At 43.0% G+C, this 16,770-nt stretch overlaps 2 protein-coding genes across 25 annotated transcripts in view; one reads left to right on the forward strand and one right to left on the reverse strand.

The window, feature by feature from the left end:
- The window catches only part of bbox1 (butyrobetaine (gamma), 2-oxoglutarate dioxygenase (gamma-butyrobetaine hydroxylase) 1), a 72,743-nt gene extending 61,538 nt beyond the window's left edge, over positions 1–11,205 (forward strand). The window contains exon 8 of the mRNA XM_061887249.1: positions 3,447–11,205. Coding sequence (XP_061743233.1) covers positions 3,447–3,628 — 182 coding nt within the window. The 3' untranslated portion in view covers positions 3,629–11,205. The remainder of the gene's footprint in view (positions 1–3,446) is intronic.
- The window catches only part of madd (MAP-kinase activating death domain), a 92,484-nt gene that overhangs the window by 3,655 nt on the left and 72,059 nt on the right, over positions 1–16,770 (reverse strand). For 22 of the 24 annotated variants that reach the window (XM_061887224.1, XM_061887244.1, XM_061887246.1 and 19 more), the window contains one exon: positions 11,258–12,286. In XM_061887224.1, the coding sequence (XP_061743208.1) occupies positions 12,173–12,286 (114 nt within the window). In that variant the 3' untranslated portion in view covers positions 11,258–12,172. Of the gene's footprint in view, positions 1–8,712; positions 11,182–11,257; positions 12,287–16,770 lie in introns of those variants that run through there. The other 2 variants (XR_009804255.1, XR_009804254.1) reach the window with 2 other exon arrangements.

Genomic DNA, 16,770 nt, shown 5'->3' on the forward strand with positions numbered 1-16,770 from the left:
AATTCTCAGGTCTGATGAGACAAAGATTGAAGTATTTGGTGTGAACGCCAGGGGTCATGTTTGGAGGAAACCAAACCGGGCCAATACCATCCCAACGGTGAAGCCTGGTGGTGGCAGCATCATGCTGTGGGGGTGATTTTCAGCAGCAGCAACTGGGACATTAGTCTGGATGGAGGGACAGATGAATGTAGCAATGTACAGAGACATCCTGGACAAAAACCTGCTCCAGAGCACTCCTGAATTCAGACTGGGGTGACGGTTCAGCAGGACTAGGACCTTTAGCACACTACCAAGATATCAAAGATATGGCTTCAGGATAACTTTGTAAATGTTCTTGAGTGGCCCAGCCAGAGCCCAGATTTGAATCTGATTGAAATCCCTGGAGAGACGCTTTGCATCCCATTTGGTGGAGCTCGAGAGGTGCGGCAAAGAGGAATGGGCGAATCTTCCCAAACATAGGTGTGCCGAGCTCGTGACATCGTATTCAAAAAGACTTGAGGCTGTAATTGTGGTGCAGCAACAAAATATTGAGCAAAAAGTCTGAATACTTATATACATGTGATTATTTTTGTACTAGTTTTATTTTTAATACATTTGCAAAAACAAAAAACTTTTCACATTATCATTATGGGGTGTTTGTAGATTTTTGAGGACAAAATACATGTATTTCATTTTGAAATAAGGCTGTAACGTATTAAAATGTGGAGAAAAAAAATAAAGCGCTATGAACTGCAAGACTAGGGACGGGTACCAAATTCAGTATTTTTATGGGCATCAACCAAATTCCGTCAGTCCTACCAGGTATCAAGTCACGTAAAAATCAAACAGTGCCATATTTGTTGCATGTGATGTCACGTGTGGTTGCCGAACAACCACTGGCTCAAGGAAACAATCAGTCAGCCAAACTCTTAAGTAATTTGGTAATGGAAACTCGGTTAAGATGAATGTTAGAATGGTGTGTAATAGGCAAAGTATTTACAGTATAGACACGTTGTATTGCACAACATAACACATTCAGCTTAAAGGAAAAAGCTACTCCCTACTTAGACAACATAGCATAGATAGCCTATACCAGGGGTGCCCATTACGTCGATCGCGAGCTACCAGTCGACCGCGGGGGGTGTGTCAGTCGATCTCGAGCCAGGCTTTTAAAAAAAATAGACCTAAAAATTAGTGATCATCAATCTTCACCAAGACGTCACTTAAATGACATTCACGGTACCGGAGGGTCTTGTGAGATGACGCTGGCTGCTGCAAGATCATTATTATGAAAATATGACCGAGAGGAAGGCGAGAAACACTTTTTATTTCAACAGACTCTCGCGCCGTACCTTCCGTCAAAACTCTAAAGGCCGACTGCACATTTCCTATCTTCACAATAAAAGCCCTGCTTCATGCTGCCTGCGCTAACTAAGTACAGTCTCGGGAAACTGGCGTGCACAAGCAATCCCTCAGAAAGCTGGCGTGCACATCACTTGTGCACGCCAGCTTTCCGAGACTCTTATTTTGTTAGCGCAGGCAGCATGAAGCAGGGCTTTTATTGTGAAGATAGGAAATGTGCAGTCAGCCTTTAGAGTTTTGACGGAAGGGACGGCGCGAAAGTCTGTTGAAATAAAAAATGTTTCTCGCCTTCTCTCCGTCATTTTTTCATAATAATGAACTGGCAGCAGCCAGCGTCATCTCACAAGACCCTCGGGTGCCGTGAATGTCAATCAAGCAAGCTACGGAATTTGCCGCCAATGTTTTTCTTGTAAAGTGTATGGAAGCTGGATGAATTAGATGCCAAAAACCAACCACTTTCATGTGGTATTGTACAGAAAGGACAACTTTTTTTCTCCTCCATTTGAAAATGTGGGCGTTATCATCATTACTGTCTGATTCCAATCAATGCAAGTCATCAGAATCAGGTAATACACCAACTTATATTCTTGTCTTCGTGAAAGAAAGACATCTATATGTGTTACACATGCTTGTATTATCATTAAACACATTTAACTTGTTTACAAAAATGTCACTTTCATAAATAAATAAATATAAATGATATATATAAATGACGTAGATCCCCTCGAGTTGGTCAATTGAAAAGTAGCTCGCCTGCAGAAAAAGTGTGGGCACCCCTGGCCTATACAGTACTGCCATCTAATGTCTTGGAAGAGCAACTGCATTGCAAATAGGAGTTAAATATAAAAAGAAAATATGATATAAGAACTGAACATCACTGTTACATGTTACATTATATGGCGGTATAGCTCGGTTGGTAGAGCGGCCGTGCCAGCAACTTGAGGGTTGCAGGTTCGATCCCCGCTTCCGCCATCCTAGTCACTGCCGTTGTGTCCTTGGGCAAGACACTTTACCCACCTGCTCCCAGTGCTTCACATTAAAAAAAAGAATTTACTATCACAAAATTGTTAACACTTCTGTTGTAAACATGACTTGACTTTAGGGATGTGCACATCGATCGGCCGGATCAGTATCGGACGATTTTTATGGAAAAAAATATTTGATTGCCATTGCCGGCTCATGCTTTTCAATGTTGACTACAGTTTTTTATTAGTCCCCGTCTGAGAAATGGCTAGCATTGAATTATATGTCTTATTACCCTAAGCTAAAGAAAAATTACCCTCATTACGGGAAAAAACTGCTTTTCTTAGTAAATTATGTAACGTTATCATGTACTATTAGCACTGGAGGATGAGGCTAAACATGTTACACACCGAGAGCAAACTAGGAGCAAGCACGCTAACAGCTAAGCTAGTTTTAAACAACACCAAGAAAAAAATGCTCAGTAAACAAGGGTTGTGCCATAAAGACGATATACAATGTAAATATGACGCTACAGCTTTTAATCATATCGTGATAATACATGTAATACACGGCCTGCGATGAGGGGGCGACTTGTCCGGGGTGTATGCCGCCTTCCGCCCGATTGTAGCTGAGATGGGCACCAGCGACCCCAAAGGGAATAAGCGGTAGAAAATGGATGGATGGACACGTAATACACTACAACAAAGACAATGTAGCGTCACTCATGAGCTAGCGTCTAACATGCCTCCGCAGTGCAGAGCTGCTAGCAAATCGCCAATCCCCACCTCCATGGCGGCAAATAAACTGTGTTTCTTTAAAAGTATCAAAAACCCGCTAGACTAGTGCTTCTGAATTTAAACAAGAGTGGGCGGATGGATACCAAATACATTCATCCGTTAATGTGTTTACACACTGACAAAATAAGTAGAGTGATAATACATATTGAATGGACTTAAAAAAACATTGTAATAATTGATACTGTTACATCACATGTCTGATTGTAATGAATTGTCAATGACTTGATATGTCCTATACTGCCCCTGGATCCATACCCAAATGTGTGGTATGGGGCTTCTGTCGGTCATGTGACCTCAGAAGTCACATGACTTCCTGACGGCCACATCTCTTGTGTCTGATTGCAGGCGACATCGCGACCTTCGACAACTGGCGTCTCCTGCACGGCAGAAGGCACTACGTCAGCCGACCCGACAGGTTGCGACAACTGGAGGGGGCCTACTTGGACTGGGACGAGGTCATGTCCCGCCTCCGAATACTCCGCCGCGCAGTTCACCAGGCCGACTCTGCGCCGCAATCGGCCTTTTGAAAGGTACGGCGTCGTTTACAGCCGCAAAACCTGGTGCAAACAAACCAGGCCAGGGATTGTTAATCCGAATGAAATCCCAAAACAATCGTAAAGTGAGCAACAATGTTTTGGTTGTAAAACTGTTCTTCCGACTTCAGCGCGACACGCCGATGCAAAGTTGGACTGTTTATTACGTACTTTTACACGTAACGATGAGACGCTGTCATCTTTAGGCTCATATGTTCCTCCATCTTGTTGCCTTCATTCTTGTTTGCACACACAGGAAGTGGAAAGTTGTCTCATTTTGAAAGGGTCATGGCTGCATAATCAAAAATCATCACCGGATATTCGAAGCTCCAAAGGTCGGCATCGAGTCGCGTCACCACTTCAACAATACCGAGGACGACTCAAACGTTGTGTTTTGACAGGGGTAAGAACTATATGATAGTAAAGAAATAGTCACAAATGGCAGGAGAAGACAGGAAATACTAAGTGGGATCCCATCAAACTTTCTGGTGAGGATCTGGATAAAGTAGCCACTTCATGAATGTAATATTAGTACTCTTTTGTATGTCTTCCACAACTACACCTTTTTCAAAAAGTGAGTAACTAAGCTGTGGGTCCAAGACAGGGGTGCCCATTATGTCGACCGCGAACTACAATCAGAATCACAATAGTTTTTATTGTCATTGTTTGAGGACAGGTTCACAAACTAGGAATTTTACTTGGTGTAATCGTGCAACATAAAACACAGAATTGAATAACATGAGCTGTAACTGAGCTATCAGATCTTGTTATTAACTACCAATCGATCACGGAGGGTGTGTCAGTCGATGGCCAGTCAGGCATTAAAAAAATAGACCTAAAAATTAGCGACCATCAATGACGTCACTTGATTGACATTCACGGGACCCGAGGGTGGTGGGAGATGACACTCATTATCAAGAAAAAACGACCGACAGGAAGTCGAGAAACATCCATCCATCCCTCAATCTTCTTCCGCTTATCCGAGGTCGGGTCGCGGGGGCAGCAGCCTAAGCAGGGAAGCCCAGACTTCCCTTTCCCCAGCCACTTCGTCTAGCTCTTCCCGGGGAATCCCGAGGCGTTCCCAGGCCAGCCGGGAGACATAGTCTTCTCAACGTGTCCTGAGTCTTCCCCGTGGCCTCCTACCGGTTGGACGTGCCCTAAACACCTCCCTAGGGAGGCGTTCGGGTGGCATCCTGACCAGATGCCCGAACCACCTCATCTGGCTCCTCTACAATGTGGAAGAGCAGCGGCTTTACTTTGAGTTCCTCACGGATGGCAGAGCTTCTCACCCTATCTCTAAGGGAGAGCCCCGCCACACGGCGGAGGAAACTCATTTCGGCCGCTTGTACCCGTGATCTTATCCTTTCGGTCATGACCCAAAACTCATGACCATAGGTGAGGATGGGAACGTAGATCGACTAGTAAATTGAGAGCTTTACCTTCCGGCTCAGCTCCTTCTTCACCACAACGGATCGGTACAACGTCCGCATTACTGAAGACGCCGCACCGATCCGCCTGTCGATCTCACGATCCACTCTTCCCCCACTCGTGAACAAGACTCCGAGGTACTTGAACTCCTCCACTTGGGGCAGGGTCTCCTCCTTAGCCCGGAGATGGCACTCCACCCTTTTCCGGGCGAGAACCATGGACTCGAACTTGGAGGTCCTGATTCTCATTCCGGTCGTTTCACACTCTGCTGCCAACCGATCCAGTGAGAACTGAAGATCCCAGCCAGGTGAAGCCATCAGGACCACACCATCAGCAAAAAGCAGAGACCTAATCCCACGGCCATCAAACCGGAACCCCTCAATGCCTTGACTGCGCCTAGAAATTATGTCCATAAAAGTTATGAACAGAATCGGTGACAAAGGACAGCCTTAGCGGAGTCCAACCCTCCCTGGAAACGTGTCCGACTTACTGCCGGCAATGCGGACCAAGCTCTGATACTGATCATACAGGGAGCGGACCGCCACAATAAGATAGTCTGATACCCCATACTCTCTGAGCACTCCCCACAGGACTTCCCGAGGGACACGGTCGAATGCCTTCTCCAAGTCCACAAAGCACATGTAGACTGGTTGGGCAAACTCCCATGCACCCTCAAGAACCCTGCCGAGAGTATAGAGCTGGTCCACAGTTCCACGACCAGGACGAAAACCACACCGTTCCTCCTGAATCCGAGGTTTGACTATCCGGCGTAGCCTCCTCTCCAGTACACCGGAATAAACCTTACCGGGAAAACTGAGGAGTGTAAACCCACGGTAGTTGGAACACACCCTCCGGTCCCCCTTCTTAAAGAGAGGGACCACCACCCCGGTCTGTCAATCCAGAGGTACCGCCCCCGATGTCCACGCGCTGCTCCATAGTCTTGTCAATAAGACAGCCCCACAGCATCCAGAGCCTTAAGGAACTCCGGGCGGATTTCATCCACCCCTGAGGCCTTGCCACCGAGGAGCTTTTTAACTACCTCGCCAATCTCAGCTCCAGAAATAGGAAAGGCAGGCGAGAAAGACTTTTTTTAAATTTCAACAGACTCTCTTCACTTCACTTCACTCTCGCGCCGCGCCGTGCCTGACGTCAAAACTCTAAAGACCAACCACACAGTTCCTGTCTTCACAATAAAAGTGCTGCTTCATCCTTCAACAAAATAAGAGTCTCAGGAAGCTAGCGAGCTGCGGATTTTGCTGTCAATGTATTTCTTGTAAATACTGCCAAAAAAGAACCACTTTCATGTGTATTGGACTTTTTTTCTCCTCCATTTGAAAATATGGAAGTTATCATCACTACTGTCTGATTCCAATCAATGCAATCATCTTACATTCTTAGCTTCATGAAAGAAAGGAATCGATATGTTAAACATGCTTGTATTATCATTAAACACATTTAACTTGTAAACAAACATGTCTCTTTCATAAATAAATATAAATTATATATATGAATGAGGTAGATCCCCTCTACATGGTCAATTGAAAAGTAGCTGGCCTGCAGACAAAGTGTGGCCACGCCTGCTTTACGGTTAATAAATGATTGCTTAAAGGGGAACTGCACTTTAAAAAAATAATTTGCCTATCGTTCACAATCGAGACCAGACAGGTTTTTATGTAAATATCAGGTTTTTTCCTAGGTAACTAGCAATGGAGCCAATGGGAGAAATCAATTCTACCTCTAAATCCCTTAAAAAAATGCATTGAAAAACCGCCAACAATACTTCATGTGCAATCTGTAACTCGTATAACCACTAAACTGTAGCAACATCGTTGTTGTAAGAGCGAACACCGAGGAACTCTTTTTCTGGCGTAGTAACACGTCACCATGCTACAATATTAGCCGCAAGCTAGCTTTTACGTCAGTAGCTGTATTACTTTTGAGTCTGTAATGCCCAAAACTGCTATACTACACCAATCTGTACTGACTGAAAAACATGATTACAACCTATTTCAGTATCTGTAAAGTATTAGCCCACATTTCATGTTTTGTTTGTACGCAGTTATCCAGAAAGTATATGTATTGTAGTTATAATAACATAAACGACATTCTGTGTGTATCATGATCAATATAAAGTGTGACTCATTCAATGGACGTTTTTTCCAGTTTATTTGGGTAAGCACTCCATTTATGTCGCAAAAGCAGGGGTCCAGTTCCACATTGGCAGGGTCAAAGTCACACAGACTTCCCTTTCTCGTCCTCTGTCTGCGCCAACGTTTCACTTCCTTCGTGCTCGCTTCTAGAAGCAGCAGTATATTAAGCTTCAAAGGTATAAGGTTGTAAAATCCCCATTTGTCCAAAAATAGTCGTCTTTGTTGTTTGTTACCTAGTCTTAGAAAACATCCATCCATCCATCCATCATCTTCCGCTTATCCGAGGTCGGGTCGCGGGGGCAACAGCCTAAGCAGGGAAACCCAGACTTCCCTCTCCCCAGCCACTTCGTCTAGCTCTTCCCGGGGGATCCCGAGGCGTTCCCAGGCCAGCCGGGAGACATAGTCTTCCCAACGTGTCCTGGGTCTTCCCCGTGGCCTCCTACCGGTTGGACGTGCCCTAAACACCTCCCTAGGGAGGCGTTCGGGTGGCATCCTGACCAGATGCCCGAACCACCTCATCTGGCTCCTCTCGATGTGAAGGAACAGCGGCTTTACTTTGAGTTCCTCCCGGATGGCAGAGCTTCTCACCCTATCTCTAAGGGAGAGACTCGCCACACGGCGGAGGAAACTCATTTCGGCCGCTTGTACCCGTGATCTTATCCTTTCGGTCATGACCCAAAGCTCATGACCATAGGTGAGGATGGGAACGTAGATCGACCGGTAAATTGAGAGCTTTGCCTTCCGGCTCAGCTTTTTCTTCACCACAACGGATCGGTACAACGTCCGCATTACTGAAGACGCCGCACCGATCCGCCTGTCGATCTCACGATCCACTCTTCCCTCACTTGTGAACAAGACTCCTAGGTACTTGAACTCCTCCACTTGGGGCAGGGTCTCCTCCCCAACCCGGAGATGGCATTCCACCCTTTTCCGGGCGAGAACCATGGACTCGGACTTGGAGGTGCTGATTCTCATTCCGGTCGCTTCACACTCGGCTGCGAACCGATCCAGTGAGAGCTGAAGATCCCGGTCAGATGAAGCCATCAGGACCACATCATCTGCAAAAAGCAGAGACCTAATCCTGCGGTCACCAAACCGGAACCCCTCGACGCCTTAACTGGGCATAGAAATTGTGTCCATAAAAGTTATGAACAGAATCGTTGACAAAGGACAGCCTTGGCGGAGTCCAACCCTCACTGGAAATGTGTTCGACTTACTGCCGGCAATGCGGACCAAGTTCTGGCACTGATCGTAGAAAACACTTGTTTTTAATTCAAGGAGTAGGAGCATATTTGTTGCCGGAAGTCGGAGATGAGTTGCAATGGAAATGGAAATAAATAAGTCCCGGCGATAAAATGACAAAAATACCGTAATGAACATGTCCGTTACAACATTCTATATAGAATTGCAGTGTGTATATAAAACGTTGGGAGGGTTTTGAAGTTATTTTAGAGGGCTCTGACTCCAATTAGTCGCATGTTGAAAGCGTTTTTTTCTATCATCTTTAAAATCCTAAAAAAACACGAAACAAATGTGTGTCCTTGTCTCTCATAAAGATTGTGAACGATGGGCAAAATTCCCCCAAAAAGTGTAATTTCCCTATAATAACGTATGCACAGTATTGCAATTTTCGGTACACAGAATCAGTCCCTCCACCATTTGGTGAACTGCCTTGCACATTTTGGCCAATCAGCATCGTTTTATGCCACCTAAGTCTCTGATCCAAATGTAGAATAGTTTATTGTGTGGACAAAGCAGGAACAACAACAACATGTAACAACATATCAACCTGCGCCAAATCTCCCTTTTGCTTATGCTTGTCAATGCTGCTGTTTTTTTTTAAATGAATAATGTTTCATGAATCTTAATGCATTAATAACTTAAAAACTATAATAGTTAGAGCAAAGTGTATTGCAGTACAAAACGATTGGGACTGGTTTGTGGAAATGTTTACATGGTTTGAAGGTTGGTTATGAATCATCACACTTGAAAATCCACAACATGTTAAGGTAAAAACCGTACAAACTAAACGGTCTTCAGCACAAACAAATGGGACAAGTTTGGAGAGATCTTTGACATAGTTGGGGGGGTATAGTTATGATTAATAACACGATAATTACATGTAATAACAAAACGATTAAATGTTAACTTAATAACTGTATTTAAAACACAAATGATCAATACTGGTTTGGGGAGCTTGGCTCTTCAAGTACCACCATAATGGCCAACATTAAAATACAGTAGCGTAGTAAGCCTAAGTACTCATTAAAAACACGGCAGAGGTTTTATTACACTCCTATATTTAATATTTATGGCCACGGTGACATTACACGAAGTTTGAACGGAAACGGCGTGTGTGAATATTGGATTATCTGGCGTACCACTACTGGTACCACAGATTGACAATCACTACCTTACACAATACTTCCGATTCCTATCTATAGCGCGAGCCCTTTTGGGTGATGTAGTGTATAAATATTTAGCAACACACCTTGTTTACATGTATTTATATATTTATTTAACTCTTATTTATCCAGGGTAGAACAATTTAGATTTTCCTTTGTAATGCTGACCAAACAAAGGCAGTGTTTGCAAAATAGAGATGTTGATGTGTGATGATAACTCATTGTCTCGCTTTTACCAAAAATTAGCGCTCTAGATCAGTGGTTCTCAACCTTTTTTCAGTGATGTACCCCCTGTGAACATTTTTTTTAATTCAAGTACCCTCTAATCAGAGCAAAGCATTTTTGGTTGAAAAATAGAGATAAAGAAGTAAAATACTATGTCATCAGTTTCTGATAACAGTGCTAAATATTGCTCATTTGTAGTTGTCTTTCTTGAACTATTCGGAAAAAAAGACAACGATAAACTTGTTGAAAAATAAACAAGTGATTCAATTATAAATAAAGATTTCTACACATAGAAGTCAACCTAAAGTGCCCTCTTTGGGGATTGTAATAGACATCCATCTGGATTCATGAACTTAATTCCAAACATTTCATCACAATAAAATAATTCTTTAACATCAATATTTATGGAACATGTCCACAAAAAAATCTAACCGTCAACACTGAGTATTGCATTGTTGTATTTCTTTTCACAGTTTAAGAACTAACATACATATTTTGTTGAAGTATTATTTAATAAATATAGTTATAAAGGATTTTTGAATTTTTGCTATTTTTAGGATTAAAAAAAAAATCTCACGCACCCCTTAGCATACCTTCAAGTACCCCCAGGGGTACACGTACCCCCATTTCAGAACCACTGCTCTAGATTGCACTAAAGCGTTCACAAATTATCTTAATGTGTTGTAACATACATGTTTAGGACATTTTCAAGCATAAAACACACAAAGAGAATGTCTGTGACGGATCATTTAAAACGTGTTTCTTTCTTTAGTTGTAATAATAATAATTACTATTGGTTATAATGAATTAAAAAGATTAGTCTTTTTAACAATGAGCTCAGTTCTTTTACTGCCATCTAGTGTTTCCTTTTGACATCAACACACACATTTTTTTTGTAATTGGTGTTGATATCCGGTGCGTTTTGGCCTTAAAGTTACAAAAAAAACATTTCACACATTGATGCAAAAAAAATTACAATTACAAGTTGATTGAATATTACTGAAAATGAAAACCAGCTTCAAAACTTGGCAACAACTTTCTGAAAAAAAAGTTGCTACGAAATCAGGCAATTTGGGCGGCAATCACTACAAAAAGGCCACAGAAATTGTGGCGGGGCTGATTAAGACTTGCTTTGCTTCAGATGAGGAACAAAAGCCAGGTAATGTACGTACCATCTGTAATGTCTGCTCGCCACTTCCATGATTGTGTGACTTATGAACGACTGGAAGACAATTGTCTGCTTGTCAGTCCTGTGCCTTTTTGCTTCCTTGACACGGTCATGCATAAATTACTGTTCTGCTTTCTGTCAATCAATTTGTAACGAGTATCGTCGCTGCACCTGAAATAAACCAAAGTTGAATCAGTTCTGATGCATTTTTTCCCCCCCCCAATCGAAAAAATCAATAACACGCATCTCCATGTTGGGACAACTTTATTACTGTATTGCTAACGCTGTACACGTGGAAATACTCACTTGGCATTTCATGTTTCTCCTCACACACGATGACAACATGACTCGAAGCACAACAAGCCTGAATTGGAGCGGAGATGATTCCGGCGTTCATGTTCACATTTCCACAGATGAATAATATTTTTTACAGGAACCAATTAACTTTAAGTCACGTGACCAATATTTGACTTGAGGGATGACACTTTGGGGACAGTAGACAGAAAAACTCCCCGATCACCTGAAATGCACACACGTCACCGGAGGAACATTGTTTTGTCTTCACACTTGGAAGAAATCACACTTATTATTATTATATTAATATTCACGTTGAGCAATAAAAAGAAAAACAAAAACTGATGTTAGACCCTGTGAACGCCAAATAGGACGGAAAGCTGCTGGAATGGCGAACTACTCAGTATTGCGCTTTAAGCAATTCCATAGTTATATTATTTTTAGTCTGAAATATACAGCAACAATGTAAATAAATATGATATATATATATATATATATGTACACACATGTAACATGCAAGACGTGGTAAACAGCAGAGCACAGACAAGGTTAGGAGTAGAACAGTAGTTGGACAAAAAGGTCGGCCAGTGATGTCACTAATGTATGCACATTGCCATGGTAACAGGTGTGTGTGTGTGTGTGTGTGTGGGTGGGCGGGGTGCATGGGACCTGCATGCACTCGGTTCCATCGTTACTGAAGACAAATCGACGAGGGGCTTGGAGAGATGACCCCTTTCCCGGGGCTCGGGGGACCAGACGTGGTGTACGTTTGTGTGCTTCCGGGTCGCCAAGGGATTGTCTGCTGTGTGACGCCGCTTCGGGTAGAGGCACATAGAACTAGGACAGGTGGGGGAGGGGAGGAGGAGCACTAGCTAGGAAGGGGTCTTGGGGAGAGAATCTTGGCTTTTCCGTCCGCCTCCTTCCCCTTCACAGCTGCCACGTAGGAGAACAGACAGAGGACGGAGTAACAGATCTGATGTGCCTGCGGAAGAGGAGGACGGACGATCAGGGAGACGTCGCACACTCGACACACTTAAGTGTGCTGGGACAGAACCAAGTGTACTTAGGCCAGATCCCACTCCACCCTCCAAATAAAGCAACAAGGGGTAGAACTTTGGAATGTTCCCTAGGAACTGGGACATTTATGTTCGGGCACGTAAGCGACTACATTATGTTTGCACACACAGTACAGGACAAAAGTTTGCAAACACCTCCTCATTCAATGTGTGTTCTTTATTTGCATGACTATTTACATTGTATATTGTCACTGAAGGCATCAAAACTATAAATGAACACATGTGGATTTATGTACTTAACAAAAAAAGGTGAAATAACTGAAATCATATTCTATCCATCCATCCATTTTCTACCGCTTATTCCCTTTCGGGGTCATGGGGGGCGCTGGCGCCTATCTCAGCTACAATCGGGCGGAAGGCAGGGTACACCCTGGACAAGTCGCCACCTCATCGCAGGGCCAACACAGATAGACAACATTCACACTCACATTCACACACTAGGGCCAATTTAGTGTTGCCAATCAACCTATCCCCAAGTGAAAAAAGACAAAAAAAATCATATTCTAGTTTCTTCAAAATAACCACTCTTTGCTCTGATTACAGCTTTGCACAGTCTTGGCATTCTCTCGATGAGCTGCAAGAGGTAGTCACCTTTAGGGGTTTTCTAGTTTTAATGCCTTCAGTGACAATCTACAATGTAAATAGTCATGAAAATAAAGAAAACTCATTGAAATGAGAAGGTATGTCCCACCTAGAGTTGTGCCCACACCAATATTTCGGTAACAAAATGTATATTTTATGTATTTCAATACTTTGATACTTTTCAAAATAAACACCACACAAAATGTTGGCTTAATTTTAACAGAAAATGTTATGATAAAACATGATTAAACAAGTTTCTTATTTCACTCAAAGAAACATTTTAGAAGATTTGAATTCAAATTAAAAGGCATTAAACACATGGTCTGTTCTTATTGCACTCAAATAACAGTTAACATATTTGACATGTAGCCTTCCAACATCTAGATTTACGCTAGGTTGGAATAGACAGCTTTAGGGACTTTGTATTAAATGCTTCATGATTTATGGATGGCAATTTTAATATGTGCCTTAAGACAAATACAATATTTAGAAAACACTGAAAACCAGGCTAGAGACGGATAAGATAAGTAACAGGTAAAACACACATTGTTAAAGGTACAACAGGGAATTTGTGACAAAATTCAGTCTATTCATTTACATTATTTTACATTACGTGGGCGGTTTGGACTATTCTAAGAAGTATCAACAAGCCAGTAGCTGTTTGAACATCTACTTATGTGCACAGGGGAAACTCTTAAATGTATAACCTTCCACTCTTTGAAATCCTTGTGCAGGTCTCAATGTTGATTTAAATGTTTAAAGTTTTTAAATGCTGTATTAACACATTTGGCGAGGCGTGTTTTAAAGCGGCGCCCTGCTTCCCTGTTTTAAGTGTCACCTTTATCGATTGTTTTGAAGCCCAAATTCCTCCATATTGCGCTTCAAGCACAGTGTGTGTGTGTATTGACACACGAATGCACCGCGCCTCATCTTAGCAACATCAATGCTGTACGGCGACATTTGTGGATGAAAAATAACTACGTGTATTTTCCCAAAAGCAGTTATAATTCATTAGTGCGGCGGTACTTTATTAGTAGCAGTGTATTGTACAACCCTATGGTCCCACCTTTATACAACAAACTCGGCAGCAATGGAGTTAACAGCTAAGATTGTTTATTATTCATCATGCTTCAAATACGGTATTAGCTTTCACTGCTATGCTGATGACACCCAACTCTACATGCCCCTGAAGCTGACCAACACGCCGGACTGTAGTCAGTTGGAAGCGTGTCTTGTTGCAACTCAACGCCAAAAAAACGGAAATGCTGATTATCGGGCCTGCTAGACACCGACCTCTATTTAATAATACAACTTTAACATTTGACAACCAAATAATAAAACAAGGTGACTCGGTAAAAAATCTGGGTATTATCTTTGACCCAACTCTCTCCTTTGAGTCACACATTAAAAGCGTTACTAAAACGGCCTTCTTTCATCTCCGTAATATCGCAAAAATTCGCTCCATTTTGTCCACTAAAGACGCCGAGATCATTATCCATGCGTTTGTTACGTCTCGTCTCGATTACTGTAACGTATTATTTTCGGGTCCCCCCATGTCTAGCATTAAAAGATTACAGTTGGTACAAAATGCGGCTGCTAGACTTTTGACAAGAACAAGAACGTTTGATCATATTACGCCTGTACTGGCTCACCTGCACTGGCTTCCTGTGCACTTAAGATGTGACTTTAAGGTTTTACTACTTACGTATAAAATACTACACGGTCTAGCTCCATCCTATCTTGCCGATTGTATTGTACCATATGTCCCAGCAAGAAATCTGCGTTCAAAAGACTCCGGCTTATTAGTGATTCCTAGAGCCCAAAAAAAGTCTGCGGGCTATAGAGCGTTTTCCGTTCGGGCTCCAATACTCTGGAATGCCCTCCCGGTAACAGTTCGAGATGCTACCTCAGTAGAAGCATTTAAGTCTCACCTTAAAACTCATCTGTATACTCTAGCCTTTAAATAGACCTCCTTTTTAGACCAGTTGATCTGCCGCTTCTTTTCTTTCTCCTATGTCCCCCCCTCCCTTGTGGAAGGGGTCCGGTCCGATGACCGTGGACTAAGTACTGGCTGTCCAGAATCGAGACCCAGGATGGACCGCTCGACTGTATCGATTGGGGACATCTCTACGCTGCTGATCCGCCTCCGCTTGAGATGGTTTCCTGTGGACGGGACTCTCGCTGCTGTCTTGGATCCGCTTTGAACTGAACTCTCGCGGCTGTGTTGGAGCCACTATGGATTGAACTTCCACAGTATCATGTTAGACCCGCTTGACATCCATTGCTTTCGGTCCCCTAGAGGGGGGGGCTTGCCCACATCTGAGGTCCTCTCCAAGGTTTCTCATAGTCAGCATTGTCACTGGCGTCCCACTGGATGTGAATTCCCCTGCCCACTGGCTGTGAGTTTTCCTTGCCCTTTTGTGGGTTCTTCCGAGGATGTTGTAGTCGTAATGATTTGTGCAGTCCTTTGAGACATTTGTGATTTGGGGCTATATACATAAACATTGATTGATTGATTGAATTGATGAATAAACAAACTACACAGAGAAGAAGCCGCCATCGACGACTGTTGTCACTTGTGAATTTTTTTAAGGTATGTAACGTTTGCATTCACAATCGCAAGCGTCATAGTATTATATTTACAAAATATAAATGCATAGTATTTGTCTGCTCAGTGGCCTTGTGGCTAGAGTGTCTGCCCTTAGATCGGTAGGTTGTGAGTTCAAACCCCGGCCGAGCCATACCAACGACTAATAAAATGTGACCCATTATCTCCCTGCGTGACACTCAGCATTAAAGATTGAAATTGGGGGTTAAATCAACAAAATGATTCCCAAGCGCGGCCACCACTGCTCCCCTCACCTCCCTAGAGGTGGAACAAGGCGATGGTCAAATGCAGAGGGCAATTTGCAAAAACTGAGGGAATTTTCTCTGGCTCTACCTGAGCGAGCCAGCATCTGAAATCCCACACTCTGGAGGCTAGATTCAAACCCCCTCCTCCTTATTATGCCCACTACCTCTACATGCAAAGAGGCATTGGGACACCACTGGCTCTCACTTGCACTGGTGCCTATCTCAGCTAAAATCGGGCGGAAGGCGGTGTACATCCTGGACAAGTCGCAACCTCATCGCAGTGCCTATGTATAAATACAGTGTGTTTTTATATATATATATATATATATATATATATATATATATATATACATATACATATACATATATATATATATATATATATATCCATTTCCATTTTCTACCGCTTATTCCCTTTCGGGGTCGCTGGCGCATATCTCAGCTACAATCGGGCGGAAGGCAGGGTAAACCCTGGACAAGTCGCCACTTCATCGCAGGGCCAACACAGATAGACAGACAACATTCACACTCACATTCACACACTAGGGCCAATTTAGTGTTACCAATCAACCTATCCCCAGGTGCATGTCTTTGGAAGTGGGAGGAAGCCGGAGTACCCGGAGGGAACCCACGCATTCACGGGGAGAACATGCAAACTCCACACAGAAAGATCCCGAGCCTGGATTTGAACCCAGGACTGCAGGAACTTCGTATTGTGAGGCAGACGCACTAACCCCTCTTCCACCGTGAAGCCTATATATATATATATATATATATATATATATATATATATATATATATATACAATATGTCTGTGTAAATTACAAGTTGCACCAGACTCACTCACCTGTCTGCTTTGATGCCATTTGTGTCTTAGAAATAAAAATGTATAAATGCGCCACAAAAACAACCCTCAGCGGGCAATGACTGAACTTTTTTGTCCTTTCAGTACATT

The sequence above is a fragment of the Nerophis ophidion genome, linkage group LG25 (genome assembly GCF_033978795.1).
Source record: "Nerophis ophidion isolate RoL-2023_Sa linkage group LG25, RoL_Noph_v1.0, whole genome shotgun sequence".
Lineage (NCBI taxonomy): Eukaryota > Metazoa > Chordata > Actinopteri > Syngnathiformes > Syngnathidae > Nerophis > Nerophis ophidion.